Source organism: Nicotiana tabacum, chromosome 22 (genome assembly GCF_000715075.1).
Source record: "Nicotiana tabacum cultivar K326 chromosome 22, ASM71507v2, whole genome shotgun sequence".
Classification (NCBI taxonomy): Eukaryota; Viridiplantae; Streptophyta; class Magnoliopsida; order Solanales; family Solanaceae; genus Nicotiana; species Nicotiana tabacum.
In genome coordinates, this window is record NC_134101.1 from 229,129,077 (window position 1) to 229,155,376 (window position 26,300).

Consider the following 26,300-nt stretch of genomic DNA (forward strand, 5'->3'; position numbering starts at 1 on the left):
TGATGTGGTTTCTCTTTATTTGAACTATAAAACCCTAATATTTTAAGATTATTAATTCCATCGAGACAAAAATGTTGTGCAATAGAATGAGTTTTATGAACTTCTAATGAACTCCAGTTCCTTCTTTATATGACGAGGTAATATGAGAATCTAATTTCTTTGTATAAAGGAGAAGAAGGAGATGTTCATCTCCATGACAACTCATTATAATTTTTTACATAGTAATTGTCAAGTTCATTAATCAAATTCGTGGCGACTTCCATAGATTATTCAACATACTAAAATTATCTTAAGTCGATGCTTCTTTCGTTATTTGTAATATATGTTTGTAAGCGTATGTGTTCCTTTACATATTTTTGAGTTTGCAACTACATTTAAACTGCAGAAAATTTATAGATTGTGAAACATAAATGGCTGAACTCTAAATAATTATGAACTTAACGTAATATGTACTAATTTGCAACTCAGAATTGTTATATTTAATTTACAGATAGGGTCCTGAAATAATTTGCTTGACGTCAATTACTATTTTTTTCAATAATTTATGTATGTGCGCTAAAGCTAGACAACATTGTCATTTACTATTTTTCTCAAATTATTAATTTAATATTTTACCTAAAATACACTACTATTTAGGAAGAAATTTTAGGTAACTGTACATCATTAATACTCTGAAATATCTATCTATAGAGAATAGGAGAAGCAAAAGCACAACATTAAGACAAGTGTCTTAACCACAAAAAGCCAAGTGGTATTGTTAAGACAAAATAAACTACTATTCTAATTATTTTTTTTTTAAATTTTAAATTTTGAATTAATTGGTTACACTATTTGAATTAATAAATAAAGATAGCTTATACTTATCAATAAAAAAAACGAAAACACAAAAAATGTTCTACTCAATCAAATTGGAGTTTTAAAATTATTTTACAATCTTCTATCTATATAGAATAGGAGAAGCAAAAGTACTACATTAAGACAAGTGTCTTAACCACAAAAAGCCAAATGACATTGTTAAGACAAAATAAACTACTTTTCTAAATAATTTTTTTTGAATTTTAAATTTTAAATAATTTGTTACACTACTTGAATTAATAAATATAGATATCTTATAATTCTAAATAAAAAATGAAATACAAAAAAATATTCTACTCATTCAAATTGGAGTTTTAAAATTATTTTGCAATAAAAAAACAAAAATAACAAAAATATTTAAAACTACCAATTCAAATTGGAGAGTAATATTTGTCTACTATAGTAGTAGTAGTAGTAGTGGTGTATTTATATATATATAGTTAGAATTATTATGAGAAAAGTCATACATATACACATAACTAAAATCATAATAAAAAAATATTCATAAATGAAGAATACTAAAACAAATCAAATGTTATCGTAAAAATACATATACTAATTAAATTTCTCATCTAGGAAAATTTAGTTAGTAAATAGAACACATAATTTCATAATGAAAAGTATAAAAATATAAAGAAACTATTAGGATATTATACATAAGATAATATATTATATATAAAGCACATTTTATTAATTACTAAAAATATTAGTACATTTTTATAAAAATAATAAAAGGCTTATCTTTTTATACTTTTGATGAATTCAAAATTATAATTTAGTAAACAAGTTATATTATTTAAATTTTCAGTAAATATAAATGAGAAAATTAATCAGATATTATAGTAGAAATGAGTGTACGAAAAGAGGTGGATAAACAAAAAATATATAAATAACTCTCAAGAAAATTATTGATAAATTTAGACAATTTAGAATTTTAAACAGCACAACATAAGTATAAAAATATATATTTTCCAGAATAAGAAAATATATACGTATGTTCTACTAGAAGAGAAGTAGTATCAAAATATTAAACCAATTAACAAGTTAATAAAGCAATCATATTAGTAAATGTATATTACTAAGTACTTGCTAATTTAATAAAGAATAAACAAGGAATAAACAAATTAGTTGATTACTATAATACTTTCTATCCTTTGATTTTGTATAGATTTTATTATATTTATGTATGCTATATTAAATAATAAAATAGTAATTAATATTTATTAAAATAATATGATATATTAGATCATAATTTTATAAGATTAATATTCCGTCAAATTATTCGCACATCGCACGGATTCTAACACTAGTATTGAATTAAAGAAGCGAATTTTATTTGTTTATTTACAAAAAAATTCAGAATTTCGGATTGCTTATTTATTTTTTCAAATGGAATTAAATTGCACATATGAGTCTCCTAAAAAAGATTGGTTAGAATAAACTTATTCTAACAAATATAAAGAAATATGAACCTATTTTTGTCTCATAATAATAAGAAGGAGTCCTTGACTATCTGTAATTATAAGAAAACAAATTAGCAAATTATATTTAGGAAAAACTTCAATACAATTCGTTTACAAAACTTTTAGAAATATAACCAATCTAATTAACTTATTTTATACTTTTTTGCGGGATACATATTATAAATTCAATGAACAAATAAATAATATAAAAAATAAAAATGCTAAGGTGCTTAGAAATGTTGATTTAACTTTTTGCGATTCACTAAAAAAATCCATCCTCGACAACAAAGCCATTTGCTATTTTCGTAGATATTAAATAAGTATAATCTTATACAAAAATATATAGGCTATTTTGGTAAGAATGTGCTGAAAATAAATGTCTAAATAAATATGTCATTTGGAGTTACGTTTCAAAATATCTTTAATTAAGAAGATACGAAACAATATCATACAAATAATTAATAATAGGAGTCTTTACAACAAACTCGTTGGTGATAATGTTTATTACAATATTTTTTACAAAATGTTTAGAAATAAAACCATTCTAATTATTATTTTTTTTTTGCAGAATGCATATTATAAATTCAATGCACAAAATAATATAAAAAATAAATATGATAAAGTCCTTAGAAATGTTGATTGAACTTTTTCGATTCACTAAAAGATTCCATAATCGACAAAAAAGCCATTTGCTATTTTCTTAAATATTAAATTAGTATAATCTTATACAAACAAATAGGCTATTTTGGTGAGAAGTGTGCCGAAAATATAAGTCTAAATAAATATGTCACGATTCAAAAGTAGTTTAATTAAAGAGATATCACATTATCATACAAATAATTAATAATAGGAGTATTTACCACAAAGTCGCCAATGATAAAGTCTATCAGCTACTACTTTACTTCAATTTATTCTTCTTGTATACTGCAATTTTATTTATTGATGACAAATACGCATATGCAAAGCACATACACAAGAGATATAAAATTTAACGGCAAGCAATTTAGCTACGGATTAATGACGAAGTTCGTAATTAAGTCCAAATCAAATGAGGTACGTGTTTTAGTCACGTGCAAAATGTCCTTCGTCTTTTTTATCCTTCGTAAGTGTATTTCATATTGAATAAAATTGTAATTATAAATATGTAGACATATAAAATTTATTGGGTCTAATTCATACAAAATTTGAATTAAATTCAATGAGTTAAATAATTAATTTGGAATTTACAAATTAAATTAGCCCGCTTTATCAATTTCAAGCCCAAAATACATGCCACGTGTCAAATGACATGGTACGCCAAGTTAAATCAAGGGCCACTAAATTCATGTCAAGCGCATAAGTGATGTAGCATGCCAAGTCAAATGTAAGGACCAATCAAATGTCGCCAATGACATGGTTCAACCAATTATGTGCAAGCTTATCACATAGCTTTAGTGATAGGTTTGATGACTCAAGTTGGCCAATCAAATTGGAGGAAAAAGATATGTGTTTATCACAAGTTCCCTCCCCTACAACTATAAATAGGGGGTTTCCATAAGGCCAAAGGGACAGGAAAAAGGATAGATATTGAAGCTCTCCTCCACAGTGGTGATTCACAAGTCTTCCGCATAACAAGAAATCGTTGTCTCCAAGGGGTGAGCCGCAAGTTTTCCATCCTCCACGTTTCTGATCAAAGCCTAGCTCCGCATTCGTGGTCAAATCCCAACAACAAGTGGTCCATCAATTCAAGAACAAGCGAAGCTCTCGAATTGACGGTCGTGAGGAGAAGAATCAGAGGATTACATCTTTTAAACTTAAGATTGTTCAAAGATTATAACCAGCGTAAATTATTGAAATACAGATACTTTTTTTTTTGTCGCTATATTTCTTGTTTTGATTATTATTTTCAGGAACGAAATTTTAGTTGTTACAAAATAAATTTAGCTAAATTCTCTCATCATTTAACTACTCAATGATGGAACAAATTAAAATCCTTCTAGAAGAAGACGGAGCCAAATACTTCTATAAGATATTCCAGTAGTCCGTATTCATCATCAATTTTAAGCAGTATTTTGCAAAAGGTATAATTCTACCTTTTAAGTTTATTTATGATCTTAGACAGTGATTAATATATAAATGATCTTGTATTTACAGATTTAACTTAAAATGTATTTTTTTTTTGTTGATTCTATTGTATCAATCTTTTAGTTTCATTGTGTCAGTGTATTCGAAGTTTTTAATCTTCTTCTTACCACTCTCACATGTGACTCCTATTATTGTTAGAGATAGTTATATTAGAACATCTAGATTCTCATGCTCATTATTTTTGATTTATCATGTAGTTCATTTTTTTTTCCTCTATTTTTTACATAGTATTGTAAACACGTGATTTTTTGCTCTGTATGAGAATTACTCCCAAAAAATTCAAAAAAAATTAAAAAAAAGGGTTACCTTCGGGTAAAATTTTGAGAATCTGCGTGACATTTTAATAATTGTTGTGTCCGTAAATGCTCACCTTGCTATAGTTAAGAATACAAAAAATATGTGTCACATGCGCATTTACGATTGAATTGTGCATTTAGGAATTAATTAAACTTTAATTTGGTTTTAAGGAAAAATCACAAAAATATGCATCTTTAATTCTATTTGTTGTCATTAAGTGATTTTATTTTATTTTAATGGTTAATGTGTGTGATAATTGTTTGTTTATGTAATAATCAATATTTGTATAAGTTTTATTTTTGATTTTACAACTTAGTTAGGAATTTTGTTAAATTAGAAATTAAAAGAAGGAAAAGAAAAGGGTTTTAATTGGAGGAAAATCCGGATTTGGGCTCAAATTTGAGACCAAAATTAGGCCCAAAACCAAAACAGACACAGCCCAACCCAGGCTGCCCAAGCACGGCCCCCAAACGACGCCGTATCGGCGTCCTTGTTTTGATCCGTTGATGTGATTCAAATGAACGGTCCCGATCAGGCCGCTCATTTAACCACAACGACGCCGTTTCAAGGCGTTTGATCTGAGCCGTCCAACCCCATTGATCCAACGGATCCAGGCCCTCCCCTAGGCCCGTTAATCTGACCCGATCCATTCCCCTACCCGGTCTCACCCACCATCACACCCAAACGACGTCGTCCCTCCTGAATGAATAGATCCTGGCCATCGATCTCACTTGATCCAACGGCCAGGATCTAAACCCTTAATCCGTATATAAACCTAACCCTTTTACCCCGCCCCCCATCCAAGCCCCCACCCCGTTCCTTCGTCTCTCTCAGAAAGGACCCCAAAATACCCCGAACCCTAGCAGCCGGCATAGCTACCCTTTCACCTGAACCCGGCGGCAACAACGCCGATGACCACCAGACTAATACCCTTAAGACACAAGACCACCCTCAACCCCGATCTGGTAATGGTTTGGCTCGAATCTTCCTGGAACGTCTCGAATAATCATTCGAAGGTTCGAGCCTAAACCCAGTCACCGGATGAGTCCCAAATTCACCCTAGTCACTCCTCTGACATCCCTCATACCCTAATCAACTTTGGTTCCGGTCAAATATAAGCAGAACTCTTCGAACCCCAAATCTGAGTTCTAAGAACCCTAAAAGCCAAACCTGGTTCATTTTTAGGTAAGCTTCCGGTTTATTTTTCTTTTCTTTCCTTCTGTCTATGTGCTATTCATATGTTCGTAGATTTGTTTCTGGATTTTTGATTATTTTCTGCCAATCCCCCCATCTCCAAAGACCCTTTTATTTGGTCGATTTCTTTTCCTTCAGTGATTAAGTATATGTTATGAGATGTCTATTCGCTTCGATTGATATTGTCGACTAGTTTCGTAAACTCCATGTTAAATATCCCGAATATTGAAATAATTTGGTGCCCTGTTTAGTCTATGTTGTTTGTCGATTGTTTGTTACGTGTAATAGTCCGTATAGTCGACCTGAGTAACGTCGTCAAATAATTAAGTTTCGTAAGTTCCATTTTTGTTCGAAAAATGTCTGAATCACTCAGTTGTTCTGTTTTGATTCTAGTTGATTAGCGACTAATTAGTATACATTATAACTCGCAAAGTCGACTCGACACATGTTGTCATTTGTTTTGCAGTATTAAATGGCAACGACTTAACTCTTACTGGCTGATTTTGTTGAATGGTTGTGTTGGACTGATTATATAGGTTATGGTTTGTTAGATGTGGGGGTTCGAACTAGTTCTCAAATGGTTATAACTGGCAGATTCAATAGAATGGAAAGGGGGGGCAAGGCAGTAATGATCAAGGGTCTGTTGGGTAATTTTGGTTGGCAAAGGCTGATTAAATGTTCAGGATTAACGGGCTATCAATTGTTTAAACAAAAAATACTATTAATCTAGTATTAGTGGGGACAAAACATAAGAGCATGGGAGTTTAAAATGAATACTTAAATGAACCCATGACTCTTGATTAGAGAAATAGGCCAAGCATGGGGAACCAAATGACTTGCATCAAGAAGATGCTTAGGCATGGGAAGTGAAGGGTATGGGCAGACCTGGAGGCTGTGAAGTTCTAGGCAGACCTTAGGGGGTCTCTTTCAGATTATAAATAGGGCTATTTTTGGCTAAGGGCTGGCTGGACAGTTTTAGGTTGGAAAAACTGAAAGAAAACAAACAGAAAGAAAATTCCAGAACACTGTAACTAAACACTGTCTGAAAACTGCATAAGAGATTAAGTTGGTCAAGCTGTCTTTGCCAAGTCAGTTATTCTAGTTGGGCTGTTACTATTCCACTAGGATATTCTGATTTTCTCTGCGGGATTACTACTATTCTGGGCTTCTATATGCTGCTAACTGGTTCTGGTCTTATTGCTATTTGAAGTTGTTGTTGGTTATTTGCCGAGCTTTTGTGATTATTGAACTGCTGTTGCTATTGCATTGAGTATTCTGGGTTTTTCTGCTGGTTTGCTACTCTGTTTCTGGGTTTGTTTTGTGGTGCTCGACCACCTGTGGGTTATCGTTATTGAACTGCTGTTGGGTGTTCTTGAGCTAGAGGTTGCATTGTTGCTGTTTGCACTGCTGTGTTACTGCTGCTTGGTTGCCTGCTGCTGATATTCTTCCTCTTCTTCTTGTTCTTGTTGTCTGAATCCAGGTACACATACTAAGTCGATGTAATTCCATGTTTGAAGTTGACATTTGAAGCATGAATACACACATGAAGAATTCGAAGTCATAAATTGAATTTAGTTGTTTTATTAATTGTACTTGAGCCATTTTGTGTATCATTGATATGTAAATCCTACCAAGGAGCTGTATAATTAGACTGTCTTTTATATATGCCGTTATTTAGCTTGTGAACTCCCTATGTAGGTCCTTAGTTAAAAGAAGGATATAATGTTAGAAAGCACCCTGCTTACTTCAGTTTGTTATAAAGATGCCTGTTAAACTAGAGTTGGGTAAATGGATTTCTAATTGTCAGGATAGTCTAATCTCAGCATGCAAACGGTTCGAATTAGGATTAAAACTTGATCTTAAAGTCCTTTCATGACAACAGATCGCCTATTTTAAACTTACAACAGACTGTTAAATGAAATGGTATCATTTTTATCTGTCAGCTTTGCAAACTCACGAATAGGCATAGAAATAAGCAATTAGGCTAATATCGGAATAAGGACAGCCCAAGTCCAGTATAATACCCTACGCATTGGACCCAAGCCCACGATTGGGCAAACGGATGGCCCATACGTGCTCTTGCATTTGGAATCTCATAAATTTTGTCTTTTGTTTGGAGTTCGACTATAACAACTTTAAGTATGTAATGGGACTAAGATCTTTTTCTCTCTTTCATTCTAGAGACGGACAAAAATAGAAGAATGTAGTCGCTTTAAGATATCCTTTAAAAAATAAAAATGAGATGAGCCTCGCCAAATAAAAATACGAATTTGCGGGGCCCTCAGTAAATATTTGCTTTAGAATTGTTTAGGCTTCGGGATGGACCGTTTTAGCAAAATTTCACGGCCTCCCAGAATAATGACACGCTAGACGCTTTAGGCGCGTATTTAATAATGTTATCTCCTTAAACTCGGGTGCACATTTATGTGACCCAAATCCAAATCTCAACGGGATCGAAATGTGTCTCTAATTACGGGTACATTGATTGTGACGTGATTTGAGATGCATTTCCGTGACGTTGCAAATTCTTTTTTTTAATAATGAATGAGACGAGCCTCGACAAAAAAAAATGCACAAGCTGCGGGGCTCTCTAAATATATATATTAAAATACTTAGAATTCGGGACATGCCGTTTTAGCGAATTTTACGGCCTTCCCCAAAATAACAATACGCTAGTTGCTTTAGGCGCGCCTTTAATAATTTATTTTCCTTAATTCGGGTGCACATTTATGTGACCCAAATCCAAATCTCAACTGAGTCGAGATATGTCGATAACCACGGGTGCATTGATGTAACGTGGTTCGAGATATGTTTTTACAACGTTGCAATTCCTTATAAATAATAATAATAATAATAATAATAATAATAATTATGAAAGCGGTAAAAAGTTAAAATTTGCACATAAGTTCATATTTGTATAAAATCAGATAATCAAGCCGAATATAACAGTTGAGCGACCGCGCTAGAACCACGGAACTCGGGAATGCCTAACACCTTCTCCCGGGTTAACAGAATTCCTTATCCGGATTTCTGGTACGCAGACTGCAATATGGAGTCATTCTTTTCCTCGATTCGGGATTAAATTGGTGACTTGGGACACCCTAAAATCTCCCAAGTGGCGACTCTGAAATAATTAAATAAATCCCGTTTCGATTGTCCTTCAATTAGAAAAAACTCTCTTGTACCCTCTCGGGTATGGAAAAAGGAGGTGTGACAAGTATAATTTTTCATGAATCCAATAATAACTTAAACTTTTGATTTCAGAACTCAGCAGGGAATCTTCGCTCAATTTCTAGCCCCTGCTTTTGCTTTTGTTGACAATCTAACAGGTCAAATAATTCATGAATCATTAAGCTTTGAGAATTTTTGCTTATGATATATTTTCTCATTTGTAATACAAACGAAGTATTACAGCCCTTCTACGGAGTAAATGTATCCTTTTTCGTAAATCACAAATTTATTGGTATAGGACTCATAATTGATTACCGGGAGAAATTTAAAAATAGCCAGATTTACAACTGGTCGTTCAAAAATAGCCAAATTTCAAAAGTAATCGAAATTTAGCCACTTTTCATGCAAAGATAAATCTGAGCGAAAACACTGTTCAAAACCCGGAAAATACGTCAGTATATTATGCTGGAGTTCTAGTATAAGTATAGTTGAACTCCATCATATTATACTGGAGTTCTAGGATAAGTATGCTTGAACTCCAACATAATATGATGGAGTTCCAGCATAACATAAGTACACTAGAACTCCGGCATAATATACTGGAATTCCAGCAAGTATATCGGTCCAGCATAATATACTGGAGTTTGGAGCACCGGTGCTCCAGTCTCCAGTTTATTTTAAATAAATTAAATTAAATCAGCTTGGACATAACATAATTTCTCTCTTTACCAAAGCCTCACACTATAATCACAATCTTTAGAAACCAGCTTGGACTTAACAGTCAAAGCATCCACCGTTACACCACAGTTAACTTTAACGGTGATTTCCCAAGTCTTAACAGCTCCAATCTTAATCTTAACGGGCGCTTTAATATTCACCCTAAACGGCACTTTCCTTTTCCTCTGTTCATTCATCAACGTCGACTTAACGGCGCTTCCAAGCATAACCTTCGAACCCTTTAACGCCGTTTTAAAAACCGTTACATTGTTCGCCGGCTGAAAAAACGCCGGCAACACCCCGGTGGAGAGGTCAACGCCGGAATATACTACCGTTACAGAGCTTCCTTTCATGTAGTATATTCCGATCTTATCGTTAGGGTTTTCAGCTCTGACGGCAATGTCGAACCCCGGCGAGATTGTAGATGTCGCTGACGTGAAGTTGAAATTCTTAATCGCGATGCTGGAGATAGTATATTTCGGTGACTCGGGACGATACACAGCGTACAGAACTCCGGCGGTTACGCCGAGTACAATTACGGAAACAAGGAAGACGATGAGAGTGAAGCAGAGGCAACGACAGCAGCAGCTCCGTTGAGGTTTCCGTTTTGTGAGAGATTCGTACCGACGAGAATTCTCCGGCGGAGGATACTTGTAGATTTGATCCTTCGGCACTTGAACTACGTAAGTTCCCGGCGGCGGTGGGACAGGCTTCGCCGGCGATGGATATGGCGGTTGTTTTGGTGATACTACTTCACCGGAGTTGTTCGACGACGGTGGATTGCTCGTCGATGGTATATCCACTGGGTGCACTCGATCGGCCATTGTATGTATCGATCAGCAAATCTATAAATACAAAAAAATCGAAATGAGAATTCAGAGTCAAAATTCTCTCTCTATATATCTGTGTCACTGTGTGTGTGTGTGAAAATATAGCTGTAGGTGAAGAGAACGTGAGGGGATGTAATATATGTGCGAAGAAAATAGTAAGCTGTAAGCCTGTAATGGAAATGTAAGTTGAATGTGTGACTGTGTGAAAATATATATACATGTATTGCTTGGCGCGTGCGTGTAATAAAAGAATGCCGCGTGAGATTATAACGCGCAAAAAAAAAAAAAAAACGGGTATTTTGTTTAACAATTAATTTCATTTATTTAAGGAGGTGGAGGTTAGGTATTTCTATTTCCTTTGATTTTTTTTTTACAATTCAATATTTTGATATTTTCAATATTAATCGTTGTAAAGCGCAAATGAATAGTAACATTTATGAAATTTAATAAAATATTATATATACAGTCACATCCTTTTTTTTTTTTCAAATCTCACTAAACCATCTTACATAAATAAAAGGATTTGTGAAGTTCAAAAGGGGTTTTAATTAAAAAGTGACAAAATTGTGTTCAAAAGGAAATAACTCAGAGTCACTATCTGACTTTGATTTCGGTGTGTCACGTCACCGTTTTTAAAAAAAATAATTTTTCCTTTAAAACACTTTGGACTCTAAAACTAAGTCTGCACCAGAGATTCGGGTAAGGGGGTTCATTTGACTCGGGGAGAAGGTGTCAGGCACTCCCCAAGTCCCGTAACTAGTACGGTTGCATACTTAATCTAGTCGGCTTTTAAAACATTCAAATTGAGGTAAAATCACAGAAAAGGCAAACACACACACAAGAAGCTCGAGATCGTTCTCACCTAATAAAAGAAAAATAAAAATAAAAGTGTTTCGAGCTCTACTATCGATCTCCAAGTACAAATACTTCGGGACATACCCCAGAATAAATTATACAAATCCTTCGGGGCATTCCCCGGATAAATTTAACTAAAGGAATGACCTCACGCCTCGAGACCAAAAAATCCTAAAGCTTACCTACCCAAATGTGGTCGGTCTAAACATGTTCCTAACGAACAATGTAACAAAATAAGCAAATAAAAGAAAAGAAAAATCTAAATCATGCTCATATTTTTACAATTAATTTTATTTGCTAGACCAAACCCAATCCTAACCGAATCCATGCAGTAATCTTCTAAACATTCAAAGAAAATTTGAAATCAAATGCAACCCTTTCAGCAGATATTGAAATATGCTTTCATGAGCTCTAAAAACTTCAATAAAATACATGTAGATATGATAGACAGACACCTTAAACATAGGCTCTCAGATCTTGGTAAACTAACAAGGACCTAACACGAAAATTCGAACTAAATAATGAAAGAATTTCAGTTCACTACTTAAACTAAGTTCCAAACTTAAACTAAGTTCCATGTTTCAGAAATTTTAAATTGAAGAAACTAATTTTTCTTATGTTTCTGATATTTGAGACAAGTAGGAAAAATGAAGGAATTGATTTTAAAGTGAAGAAACTAACGGCAAAAGAAAATCGAGAAGAAAAGGTCCAAGATCCAAACCAAAACGCATTGTTTCCCCCTTAACAAAGTACTCTATCTATACAAAGATAATGGAAAATTACTAAGTTATGAATCCAAACAGTGGTAAAAGAAGTTTCCAAATTAGTGAGTTGATTTCTTTAACAACCAAGAGTAAGCCATCGAATCCCTCGTACGTGTGTTCCATAATCAAAATCAAAAGAAAGCGAACACATATAGGCTACTTTTAGACCTATAAAATAACTCATACACTCTAATTATACGTATAATAACTAGTTAACACAAAATCAACAACAACTTAAAAACAGGGAATCTAGCACATTCTGAAATCAATCAAACTCCAATCACACCAAAATAAAACAGAGGGAATTGAAAAGAACCTGAGATTAACCTTCCAATGAACAAAATCTATTAATTGCGGCACTGAATCGAGCAAGGTCAAGCCAATCCGGAATGGAGAAATTCAAACAGATCTTCAAGCAGAGACAATGAGCCACGACCAAATACACGAACAACGACTTCAAAAATTCGAACATCCATTCGGCTTTAACTCCATTTCGAACAAAAATCCGGAAGAAGAAACTGATTTTTTCGTATTTTTTGACTTTTTGTAAAATCCCCCTAGAAGAAACTGATTTGTTTCTTTTATATATGAAAAACCGAAAATCCGAAGAGAAATCTGGAAATCCAATATTAAAACCCTAGTTTTTTTTTTCAAAAAAACCCCTTCGGACTGTCCAAAAATCCCCTATTTATAGGAAGCCTAGAAGCTTCTCCTTCCTTCCTCTCCAAGAAACCGAAAATCTTCTCCAAAAAATCCCAAAAACAAAATTCGAATTTTATCTCTTTTTGTGGAAATCAAGGACAGATGGATGGAGTAGATCGAGTGTAACTCAATCCTACGCCTCCCATTTTTCCGTTTTTGCCTAAAAAAGATAAAATAAAAAAAAATGAGGAGAAAACGCGTTCTTCATGATTACGGACACGTGGAGGAAGGAGAGGGGAGTAGAGGGGGGACCATGGGGACTGGGATGAGTGAACTCGGCCGGTTTGCTAAGTTTTTCGGCGAGTTAGAGCGGTGAGGGATGTGGGCAGACGCGTGAAAGGGGTGGGGGCGCCGTTTGGGTAGAGTGACATTAGGGTAGGGTTTGGGAAATATTAGGTTTTTATATTATGGTAGGGAGGAATAGGGGTTGTTGGATCAAAGTGAATGGATGGTCAAGATTAGAGGGTAAAATGGGGCGGGTGACGGGTCGATCCGGCGGGTCAAAGGGGTATTGGGCTCAAGGGATCTGGGTTGAGCTGGTGGGCTAAGGTTGGGATCCGAAATTGGGCCTACAAATTGGGGTTTTAACTCTTTTTAATCCATAAATAAATAAAAACTTGAACCTTTCTTTTAAAATGATTTAAAATTAATTATGATTAATTAAAGTAAAATATATCATACTATGAAACTACATTTTTTATATAAATTATTATATTCAAAAAATAAAAGTGAAAATCATGGTAAAAACAAAAATATATTGCTATAAAAATATTAATAACCTAAAATAAATAGAAATAAGATAAAATATGAAACTATTTTTGTATTTTTCAATGATTATATTAGAATAAAATAGGGTAAGAAATAATATATCTTTCTAAAAATACCTAATTCGGGCACATTCAGAGGAGGAACACTGATGCACCGGTGAGAAGGTGTGAACGACTGGCGGTGGTGGGTACGAGGAGAGGTAGGGGGAGACCTAAGAAGTATTGGGGAGAGGTGATCAGGCAGGATATGACGCGACTTAGGGTTACTGAGGACATGGCCCTAAACAGGGAATTGTGGAGATCGAGCATTAAGGTGGTAGGTTAGGGAAATTGTGATGTCTTTGTTACAGCGCACTAGAGTGAGACTAGCCAGTTAGGAAGTAGTCTTAGGATGCTATTGATCAACTACTGATGATGGGCTTTATCTCCTGTGTATTAATACCTTACATCTTTCTCGTATTTCCTATATCTCTTATATTGTTGTTACTTTGTTTTTATGGTATTTATGTTATGTTATGGATTTTATGGTACTTTATGTTGTTTTATTATGAGTCTATTGATAGTACTAATATAGTGTCTCTTGTTGCCTCTTTGAGCCGAGGGTCTCCTGGAAACAGCCTCTCTGCCCCTCGGGGTAGAGGTAAGGTCTGCGTACATATTACCCTCCCCAGACCCCACTTGTGGGATTACACTGGGTTGTTGTTGTTGTTGTTGTTGTTGTTGTTGATGTGATTTTAGATTTCAAATAAGTTAGTATGTCTACAGCTGCCCCTCTTTGATGGGAAACACGAAGTGTTTTCAGACAAAGAATAACAAGACATGTTTTTTGACTCGACCCTTATTTAGAGAGACCAAAACTAAAAGAAAAGAAAATGTGACCGAGCCCTGGTATTTGAGATGCCTACATATTCTTGGCTATAAAAGAATCAGGCCACGTGTAATTCGGAGTAAAATACCGAGGTGGAGAGCCGAGTGAAGTGCCGTCGAGGTTCCGGTCCGCAGCTCCTGCCATTACATCGAAAATAAAAGGGAAAAATTACAGCAAAAATAAAAGAAAAATAGATCTTATTTACTTCTTGTCTTGAATCTTCCGTGAATCTCTACTTGATTTTCAACATGGGACTGAAAAATGGACCATGTTCTTCATACGGGCTCCTGATGCTGCTTGAATTTGCCAATTGAAAGTAACTCTGAAATGAATTCCCTTGTTCTGCAGGTGGGTGCCTGATTGCCAAAACTTGAATTGTATTCCCTTGTTATCCAGGTGGGCGCCTGATTGCCAAAACTTGAAATGTATTCCCTTGTTCACCAGGTGGGCGCCTGATTTCCAGAACTTGAATTGTATTCCCTTGTTATCCAGGTGGGCGCCTGATCTCTAAAACTTGAATTGTATTCCCTTGTTATCCAGGTGGGTGCTTGATTTCCAAAACTTTAAATGTATTCCCTGATTTTCAAAACTTGAAATGTATTCCCTTGTTCTCCAGGTGGGCGCCTGATTGCCAAAAACTTAAATTGTATTCCCTTGTTATCCAAGTGGGTGCCTGCCAGTACAACAAAACAGACGAAATGAAAGAAATTTTTCTGCCCCAGTTTGGAACCTGGGCACATCTGTGAGTGTTAATCGAATCATGTTACCTAAAAGAGCTCTAAGAATCTAAAAGCTAAATCCCATTATCCAGGAGGGCCCTGAAAACTTCAAATTAAATATCATCTTAAGAGTGGCAACTTTAAAGCTAAGTTATATTTCCTACAGGTATGAATTACGTTAAATCTTGTTATCTATGAAGGTTTTGAAATCTAACTAGATCCCATTATCCGGGAGGGTCCTAAGAACTTTTAAAATTAAATCCCATTATCTAGGAGGGTCCTGAGAACTTTTAAAATTAAATCTCATTATCCAGGAGGATCCTGAAAATTTTAAATTGAATCCCATTATCCAAGAGGGTCCTGAGAACTTTTAAAAATTAAATCTCATTATCCATGAGGGTCCTGAGAACTTTTAAAAATTAAATCCCATTATCTAGGAGGGTCCTGAAAACTTAAAAACTAAATCCCATTATTCAGGAGGGTCCTAAGAATTTTAAATTAAATCCCATTATCCAGGAGGGTCCTGAGAACTTTTAAAAATTAAATCCCATTATACAGGAGGGTCCTGAAAACTTTTAAAAATTAAATCCCATTATTCATGAGGGTCCTGAGAACTTTTAAAAATTAAATCCCATTATCCAGGAGGGTTTTGAAAATTTTAAGTTAAATTCCATTATCCATGAGGGTCCTAAGAACTTTTAAAATTAAATCTCATTATCCAGGAGGGTCCTGAAAACTTAAAAAACTAAATCTCATTATCCAGGAGGGTCCTGAGAACTTTTAAAAATTAAATCTCATTATCCAGGAGGGCCTTGACAACTTTTAAAATTAAATCTCATTATCCAGGAGGGTCCTGACAAGCAGAGAATGAACTTACCTGAGCCATGCTCTCTTCTTGGAGGATCTTGAACAGAATTTCTTGCCCCTGAACTATGCCTTCTTCATGGGAGGGTCCCTGTGGATTAACAAATTTTCTTGCCCTTGTTTCAGACAAATAAAATCTTGTTAGTTTGAAAACGTGGTGGTTAGTTTGTGGCATCATTGCCAAGTGTATGCTTCTGACGCGACCGTGCTTCATTCTGATCAGCTGCTCCGAGCCAACAAGGAGTTGTTTGACCTTTTGATTGGAACTGGCCCACAAAACCTCCAGATGACCTGAATCTCTTACACTCACTTGTTGTATTGTGTTTTCACTCTGAAAGTTGTTGAGTCCTTGTATTTTCTCAAAATTCAAGATTCACTTGATTGCCTGAACCTCAGTTGTCACCATACTTCTTATTCTAAATCATGTCAATTGTAATGTGCCTGGCCGAACTCCGCTTTGTGCAATTTAGAAGCTGGTAGTGGGCTTTGAAATCATTTCCTGCTTGTTCAACAAGGACTAACTCGAAAGAGACTCATAAAGATAGATTCAAAAAGCAAAGTAACGTGATTTTTGACAAAAGGAATAAAGGAAAATTTTGAATACAGATGACTATGTGAAGAAGAATAGGAAAAAGAAGACTTATTTGAGTGAAGCGTTGGTTCCAATGATCATGACATGCATTTCGGATTGATCAGCCTAATCCATCCAAACAATCATATTTTCAGTTCATGTTGTGTCTTCATACTTCAAAAACCGGGATTTCACTGATCCAATTTCTCTGTAAAGCCATGAACCTCATTCGACTTGTAGTTCCCCGGAGAGTTTTCACCAACAGGCCTCTCTCATTTGTTCATATCTCAACTCACCATCGCCTTGCAGTGCCCGCAAGGTTTTTCACCAATAAGACTCTCTCATTTTAAATTTTCTCTCAGCTCACCATCGCCTTACGGTGCCCGTAAGGGTTTTCACCAATAAGACTCTCTTATTTTATTTATTTTTCTTTTGTGCCCATGAACAAAGTGTTACCCATGATGTAAATCATACCTCTATCTCTCTTGACTTGGCATCCTCAAAGATTGATCGAAAGGTCTTTCTTTGGACCGTAATGTGGGTTTTTGGACAGGGTTAGAAAGAAAGGACGGCATGAAGGCTCAAAATAATTTAAGATGAAAAGGGTTCAAAATTACAACTTTTAGAATCAGATCTTTTTCAAAATCAAAATTGCTACCCCAGTTTCTTTGAGTTTTGGATTTTATTTTGATGAGACCGAACCGTGTAAGGCTGCCTACGTATCCTTAAAAGGAATCATGTCGAATGTAGTTCAAAAGGACGTTGTTTGTTTTTGTTGCTTTTCTTTTTTTCTTTATTTTTTTCTTCTTTCTTTCTTTTTCTTTTTTTCTTTTCTCTTTTTTTCTTTCTTTCTTTCTTTTTCTTTCTTTTTTTTCTTTTTTTCTTTTTCTTTCTTTTTCATTCTTCTTATTTTTCATTCATTCATTCATTTTTTTCGTTCTCTAATTCTGTTACTGATTTCAAAAGAGGGGTATGAAAGAAAATAAATAAAGCTCAAAAGGGGTAACAAAGGATGAAAGTGTTTGGGTAGAGGAACAAAATGCCCTCGTCATTTCAACTTTGAACATGCCAAGTACAAAATACAACTGAAGGTAAGCAAAGAAATCATACATAGTACCTCTTAACTGCATCAGAATTGATAGCCATATCTACACATTTGCCTTCTATGTCTGTTAAATACAAAACACCATTGGGCAAGACTCTTGTCACCATGAACGACCCCTGCCAGTTTGGGACGAACTTGCCTTTAGCTTCAGTCTGATGAGGAAGGATGCGTTTCAATACCAGCTGGCCCACTTCGAATTTCCGAGGATGCACCTTCTTGTTGTATGCTCTTATCATTCTCTTCTGATACAATTGACCATGATATACTGCAGCCAATCTTTTCTCATCAATCAAACTCAACTGCTCTAGCCGGGTTTTGACCCACTCATCATCATCAATTTCAGTTTCTGTAATGATCCGAAGGGATGGAATCTCAACCTATGCAGGTATAACTGCCTCAGTTCCATATACCAACAAATAAGGAGTTGCACCTACTGAAGTGCGAACAGTAGTGTGATAACCTAGTAAAACAAAAGGCAATTTTTCATGCCACTACCTATAACCTTGAACCATCTTACGAAGTGTCTTCTTTATGTTCTTATTGGCAGCCTCAATAGCTCTATTTGCCTTGGGGCGATACGGAGTGGAGTTCCGATGCATGATCTTGAACTGTTGGCATACCTCTTTCATCAAATGACTGTTGAGATTAGCAACATTGTCTGTGATGATCACCTTGGGAATTCTGAACCGACAAATGATATTTGCATGAACAAAATCCACCACTGCCTTCTTGGTCACAGACTTGAAAGTTGCTGCTTCGACCCACTTGGTAAAGTAATCAATGGCCACCAGAATAAACCTATGCCCGTTCGATGTTGCTGGCTCAATTGGTCCAATGACATCCATGCCCCAAGCAACAAAGGGCCAAGGTGTAGACATTGTATGTAGCTCAGATGGCGGGGAATGAATCAAATCACCGTGCACCTGGCATTGATGACATTTGCGAACAAAGCTGATGCAATCTCGTTCCATGGTGAACCAATAGTAAACTGCTCAAAGTATCTTCTTTTCCAACACATATCCATTCATATGCGGTCCGCAAATCCAGAATGCACTTCGGCCATGATAGTTGAAGCTTCTTTAGCATCTATGCACCTCAACAGTCCCAAATCTGGAGTCCTCTTGTACAAGATTCCCCCACTCAAGAAAAATCCACTAGCCAGACGTCAGATGGTTCTCTTTTGATCACTTATGGCATGTACTGGATATATCCCCGACTTGATATATTCCTTGATATCATGGAACCACGGTTCGCCATCAATTTCCTCTTCAACCATATTACAATAAGCATGTTGATCATGAACTTGGATATGCACAGGGTCGACATAAGCCTTGTCCGGATGATGTAACATTGACGATAGAGTAGCCAAAGCATCGACAATCTCATTGTGAATCCTGGGAATATATCTAAATTCTACCGACCTGAATCATTGACAAAGATCATTCAGACACTGTCGGTACGGTATAAGCTTCAAGTACCAAGTCTCCCATTCTCTGGAATCTGACGAACCAACAAATCTGAATCTCCCATGTGAGCACGTGATTTTTGCTTAACGGAAACTACTCCAAAAGAAATCAGAAAAAAAATGAAACAAGTTACCTTCGGGTACAATTTTGAGGATTCATGTGACATTTTTGATAATTGTTCTATCCGTAAATGCACGCCTCTCTATAGTTAGAAAATACAAAAAATTCATGTTGCATGCATTTAGGAATAATTAGTTCATTTAGGAATGAGTTAATTATAATCTGGTTGTTTAAAAGCAAAAATCACAAAAAATATGCATTTTGTTGTCATCATAATTTTATTAAAATGTTTTAATTCGTGTGATATTTGTTGTTGGGTATTAATTAATGTTTGTGTGTTTAACTTTGGTTTTTAGGAATTTTGTCTAGTTGTAAAGAAGGAAAATACCGGATTTGGGCCAAAATTTAAATGAAAATCAGGCCCAAACCAATTTGCAACGACCCAGTCCAAACCAGGTCTTCTGAGAGACGCCCCAAATGACGCCGTATTGGCATCACCCTTCTGAGCCATTGATTGATTTAGAGGAACGGCCCAGATCAGGCCAATCACTTACCCAAACGACACCGTATAAGGCCGTCTAATCTTAACCGTTAACCCAATCCCATCCAACGGCCTCAGGCCATTCCCATATGCCCGACCCGTTTAACCCCGGACCAGCCCGACCACCTTTTAGGTGGAACGACACCTTTCCTCATTAAGTGAAAGATCCTGGCCCTCGATCTCACTTCATCCAACGGCCAGGATCTAACCACCCACTACGTATATAAACTCAAACCCTTACCCCACGCCCCCATCCGAACACCCCCCTTCATCGTCCCAAACCCAAACCCAAACCCAGACCTCCCAAACCCTAGCCGCCCTAATACTCTCTCACCATAAACCCGGCGGCAACGACGCCGGTAACCACCAAAGTAACACCCCTGACGCACCTCACCATCCTGGACACGGATCTGTTACCCCTGTGCCTCGAATCAGCCCCCTCCATCTCGAATCTTGATTTGAAGATTCGAGCCCAACCCCGATCTACACCAACCCACCCCGGATTCATACCAGCCACTACCCTGCCCTCACTCTTGACCAAACCAAGCTTGTTTTGGTCCGAATCTACCCGCAAATCCCCAAACCCCAAATCTAACTGTTCGAACCCTAGAACACAAGAATTTTTGGAGTCCGGCCAGATTAAACGGACAGTTGGGGTCTAATAGACTTTAATCGAAGTGTTCTCGGTTGAGAACACCTCAATTAAGGTTTGTTCGACCTCAAATGGGCAAATCCAGTTCGGGCTTGGGTCATCTGTGTTTGAGTTTCTAGAGTGAGTTCCTTTTCTCTTTTCTGTTTTTGTTTAAATGTTGTTTGGGTTTGTCAGCATGTTTGTTTGGTTTATTTGGTATTTCTGATATTTTCTCCAATTTGTTCTCCATCTTCATAAGACCTTTTATTCGGTCGATTGTTATTCTGTTTATGGTTGAATACGTATAGTGATATACATATTTCAATTTGATTAATATCGTCGAATCGATAATGCCTGTAGTTTCCCTGTGTCGTGCAAAATTGTCAAAGATAGTTGATGCCCTATTCGTGTTGTTTGTTTGGTCGACTGTTTGTTCTATGTTATAATTAGTGTAGTCGATTAGATAAACGTCGTCGATTAGTTTATAGAACTGAATGTTCAAATATTCTGATTCATATAGCTTCGTATGACTGATCGAATCATTGACGTTAGCTGTTTGTCTGACATTATCTGGGAATGGATTGTAGCTAAACTTCAGTTTGGGGCAGCTTGAATTCGAACTTGCAGAAGTTCAAAATGTCCTACTGCTGCAGTGGGGTAATATAGTAACAATTAGGAGCTAACAGGGGTAGTTTGAGGTGTGAAAAGAGCAGAAATGAGTAGTTTAAGATGGGCTAACAATAGGGTACTAAAATAGCATTAAACTAATACAATAGTGGGGAACCAAACTTGGTAGCATGAGGGTAATTAAAAGTTATAGGTTGCCCATGCCTTTGGGCAGAAAGCACATGCTAAGGGGCTGTCAAGAGGATGGGCATTGGGCATTTTTTTAGTTTTAAGGAGTTATGGGCAGAATGTGAGGGCTGGGGGAAACAAGGCAGTAGGGCTGGCCTGTATTTAGCCTATAAATAGGTTCATTTGAGGGAAGAAAGGAGGTTAGACATCAAAGGTTAAAAAAGAGGTTGGACATAAAAAAGAAAAGGCCGGAGATCAGAGTTTAAGGCTAGGGAAAAATCAGAAACTAGAGGCTGGATAATTTTAAGTGTTGAGAGTTAAAAGAGTGCTGGTTTTCTGAACATAACAAGCAGAAACCACTGTGTTTCTGCACCTGCTCTTTCTCTGCTTTGGTCTGGTTTGTTTGGACACACTGTTGGTTTTTAGTTAGCTTCCCCGGGATCTTTACTTGCTAAAAACTGCTCCAGTTAAGTGTTTTGGTTCTCTGTTTTGGACTGAAAGTCCACTGGCTTTTGCTGTTGGTTTCTTCTGAAATTTCTGTTGGGTTTTCACTTAAGTTGCTGCTGATTTTTGGTCTATTATCGGATTGTCCCTGTTGCTTCTGTTGCTGTGTTGTTGCATATTGTTTCTGCTAATCCTTCTCCTTCTTCTTTTGCTTTCCTATACTAGGTACACGACTGATAAACTATCAATGTAAGCAGAAATTTGAGGCATGAATACAAAGAAAGTTGGAAGATGTTGAAGTTACTTCGAATTAGCTTTAGAAAATGTATTGAAAGAATAGGTTGCATGCATGATAGTTTATTTTTCCTAATAGAACTATGTGGTTAGCTGTGATGTAGTTGAACTTTTATACCTATCATTCAGTTGGAAAACTATATGTGTTGCTTATAAGGGAAATGGATTGATGTTCTAGTAGCCATGTTCTATTAATTTATTATTTTGTTTATCAAGAAGCATGTTAGGTACCCAACAGTTCTTTCTTTAAACAAATGATCTATTTTCAGTTGTTAGGAATATGGTTTGATTAAGGCAAACAGTACATCGCATTTCAGCTTTTCCCTCTTGTTTGTTTATAAATGTTAAACGCCTATCAAATGAGTTGAATAGGCCCAATTAGAATAAGAGTGGCCCAGGCCGAATTTAGCTCCATGCACATTAGGTCTGGGCCCATAACTACCAAATGGGCTGCCCGTATCACGTCCCTCTTTCAATAAATCACGTTTGAAGCTTAACTATAATAACTCATAAGTATGTAAATACAGTAGGACCTTTCCATTTTGTTAGAGATAAACAAAGATAGGAAATCATAGTTTGCTTTTAGGTTTGCCTTTAAATAAAAGGAGATGAGCCTCGCCCAAATAAAACGCATAAATGGCGGAGCCCTCGTTAGATGTATATATTAAACATTTAAATCCTGGGACGGGCCGTTTAGCAAATTTCACGGTTTTTCCCCGCAAATAATAACACGTTAGTTCTTTAGGATGGGTCTCAATTAATCTTATTTTCTTAAACTCGGGTGTGCATTTCATGCGACCCAAATCCAAATCCCAAAACATTGGATAAAAATATGTTCTGGATCGCGGGTGCATTTCATGTGACGCAATCCAAAGACATGTTTTAAACGATGTTCACATTCCTTTAAAAATATAATAAAAGCGGTAAAGAGTTAAAATCTGCACATAAGTTCATATTTGTATAAAATCAGATAAATAAGCCGAATATGACAGTTGAGCGACCGTGCTAGAACCACAGAACTCGGGAATGCCTAACACCTTCTCCCGGGTTAACAGAATTCCTTATCCGGATTTCTGGTTCGCAGACTGTAATACAGAGTCATTCTTTCCCTCGATTCGGGATTAAATCGGTGACTTGGGACACCCTAAATCTTCCAAGTGGCGACTCTAAAATAAATAAACAAATCCTGTTTCGATTGTCCTTTAATTGGAAAAACTCCTTCGCCCCTCGCTGGGGCGGAAAAAGGAGGTGTGACAACTCTGGCGACTCTGTTGGGGATAAATAGACCCAAAACCACTGGTTCAGGGTTAGAAATCGAGCTTAGAATAAATTGTTATGTTTGGCTTTATCTGATTTCGTTACATGATCTGTGCTTAATGTGCTAACTAACTGCTTTTACCACTTTGATATTTTGTGAACTGTATATAAACTGTGCCGAAACCCATCTTCTCTGTGAGTCTTCTGAATTATGAAGAAGGGTGTAGCTCGTACGACTTCTTTTCTGTATATTGTCAAATCCCAATTTAGAACGAGGTTCGGACAAGTTGCTAAGCCGGTGAAGCTTCTGTATTCCCGGTACGTTGCCCCCCCCGGCTCGAGCTGTCCGCTCGGGTAAGCCAGGTCTAGAACAAACACCCAGGTTCTGAACCTAGTATAACAAAGCCACGAGCTGGATCCCTAGTAAGAACGCTTGTATGCATCATGTGCATTTTTGACTTAGGGAACTCAACACAGGGGTTGGGTCCGTCTATGAATAGCAACCTGAAACATAAAAGACCATCCTGATGCATCTTACTCAACGCTGTGCATTTATTTGTTTTGGACTTGCATGACCACCGACTTTGAATATTAAAAAAAAATTAGTTTTGAGAAATAGCAGTGTATAGGGTTAATCTTCTATTTGAAAAAATAACAATGTCCAAATAGCGTCGAAACTCTGACAAAATTTTGAGAAAAATTGAATGAGTTGAAGAGCTTGCAGAGAGGCCTTACACCAAAGTCTGCGGAAAGGCCGAACGATGCCTCGCGAGCCCCTAAGTTGGAATTTTAATGTATCCCTAGTTCGCGTCTTGTTTGTTGGCTTTATGGGTCCATTGTCTTCCCATATGTTGTTTTTTTTTCTTTTCATCGAGTCAGGTTAAGAACTTTGGAATCTGTGCTATTGCTGTTCTTTGTTTGAGATAAGTAATTTGTAATAGCAAATTTTGGTGATGAATTGAATGATTCCAAAAGAATTTTTGTGTCTTTACTTTGTGGCAGAACTACGCCCGGTCTGATTCACGCGGGGACGTGATACGTAGGCAATCCACATAAGATTTGACCGCCACTAAAAGGAAAAGAGAAAAAAAAGAGAAAGAAAAGGAAAGAATAATGGAAAGAAATACAGGGGTTCCCAAAGCACTTTAAAGTTGCAAATAAGCAAGCCGGGATGACGCATGCGTTTGAAGCAAAACATGTTAGAAATGGTTAACTGCCTAGGAGCATTGCATCCCCAATATGTTATTATCAAATCTGTTAAACTCTAACGCTAACAAGTTTGTTGTTTTCCACAAATACTAGACAGTTAGTTGTTAAAGCATTATGGCAACACACCCTTATCAAACCAGATCCAAAGGACGAGTACCAACAAGCATGACTACTTCAGAAAATAGTACCGAGGAAGAAAGGCCGGTAAGCCAGTTGTTGAAAGAAGCGATGGAGAAGATAGAAAGGATGGGACTGGAGATGAATGCAATGCAGTTAGCTTTGGCCAAAGCACAAAAGAGCCCTGAACCACTAGGGCATATGCCGGAATACCCTCACTCTGGCCCTTCAACAAGCCTCCCGAATCACCGCTATCATCAGGAGAGAAGCCCCCATGATTCCCAAGCTCCACCACCCCATCAACATCTCCCAACACCAAATGTTCCCACTTTTATGGGACCCACATCAGCCACCCTGTAAAGATCAACCAGCGAGCCGTTGTTTCAGGCTCACGATACGCAATACTATCCCCCTGAACCCACATTCAATGCACCAGAACCCCATACCTACAATCCGCACTTGGAGGTACCGGTGGAGATTGAAAAGCCGGTTAAGGTCCCAGAGCAAGATGAGGTAATGAGGAAGTTCAAAAGCCTGGAGCAATCCTTCAGGAGCCTGCATGGATTGGGCAACCAGGTCAGCATGGCCTACAAGGATCTATGCCCTTTCCCGGACGTCCAACTCCCGACTGGGTTCAAGATGCCTAAGTTTGATTTATATGAAGGGAACAGTGATCCCATGGCACATTTGCGGGGCTTTTGTAACAAAATGAGAGGGGCAGGTGGCAAATATGAGCTACTGATAGCTTATTTCGGTCAAAGCTTGAGTGGATCGGCATTGGAATGGTATACCAGGCAGGATTCCAGCAGATGGTACACTTGGGATGACTAGTGCAGGCTTTCGCGAGTCACTTTCAATACAATCTCGAGATAGTCCCTGACCGTCTCACATTTCTGAGGACCGGAAAGAAGCCTGGGGAAAGCTTTCGTGAGTTTGGTTTCCGCTGGAGAGAACAGGCAGCCAGAGTTGATCCTCCCATGAGAGAGGGAGAAATGGTGGACTACTTCCTGCAAACGCTGGATCCAACTTACTTTGGTCACTTGGTGACGACGGTTGGAAAATCCTTCAATGAAGTAGTAAAGATGGGGGTCATGATAGAGGAGGGTTTGAGGTCTGACAAAATCCTGAATTACTCAGCACTCAAGGCAACGACCCAGGCTATTCAGAGCGGCACGGGAGGTGCACTGGGAAGGAGGAAGAAAGAAGAAATCGCCACGGTTGAGGCAAGCAGTTGGTCCAGGTCCGGCAAACCATACTACAACCGACCCAGCCCCTACAAGCCAAATTATCTATACAGCCCGCCACAACACTACTATCCATCTCGAGAACCACACTTCTCTGTACACTAAGCCCAAACCTATACTCAGCCTCCGGTTCGCCCGCAATGGTGCGCGCCGGCTCCCCAGAACATATATACACCACCACAAAACACATACCCTCTACCACAAAGTGCCTATCCTCCACCAAGAGCATACAGGAACCCTCCGGGGGCAGGCTTTCGAGGAAGTCAAGCTGCTAGAAATGACAGGCTATAGAGACATAGAGCTTTTACTGAGTTGGGAGAGACCTATACCGTCGTATTCCACAAATTGAGGCAGCTAGGTTTGGTGAGTCCTGTCG

The 26,300-nt window shown here is 37.0% G+C and overlaps 1 protein-coding gene across 2 annotated transcripts; it reads right to left on the minus strand.

Moving 5' to 3' along the window:
* Nucleotides 1-9,458: 9,458 nt before the first annotated feature.
* LOC107803845 (NDR1/HIN1-like protein 13) lies at nt 9,459-13,346 on the minus strand. 2 transcript variants are annotated; one of them, XM_016627637.2, is made up of 2 exons: nt 12,587-13,346; nt 9,459-10,666 (listed from the first exon to the last, which is right to left on the minus strand). In XM_016627637.2, exon 2 carries the CDS (start codon nt 10,643-10,645, stop codon nt 9,830-9,832), a length of 816 nt encoding a protein of 271 aa, XP_016483123.1. In that variant the 5' UTR covers nt 10,646-10,666; nt 12,587-13,346; the 3' UTR covers nt 9,459-9,829. The 2 variants fall into 2 exon arrangements, with proteins under 2 accessions (XP_016483123.1, XP_016483124.1); XM_016627638.2 differs by having other exon boundaries at nt 12,598-13,344.
* Nucleotides 13,347-26,300: the final 12,954 nt, after the last annotated feature.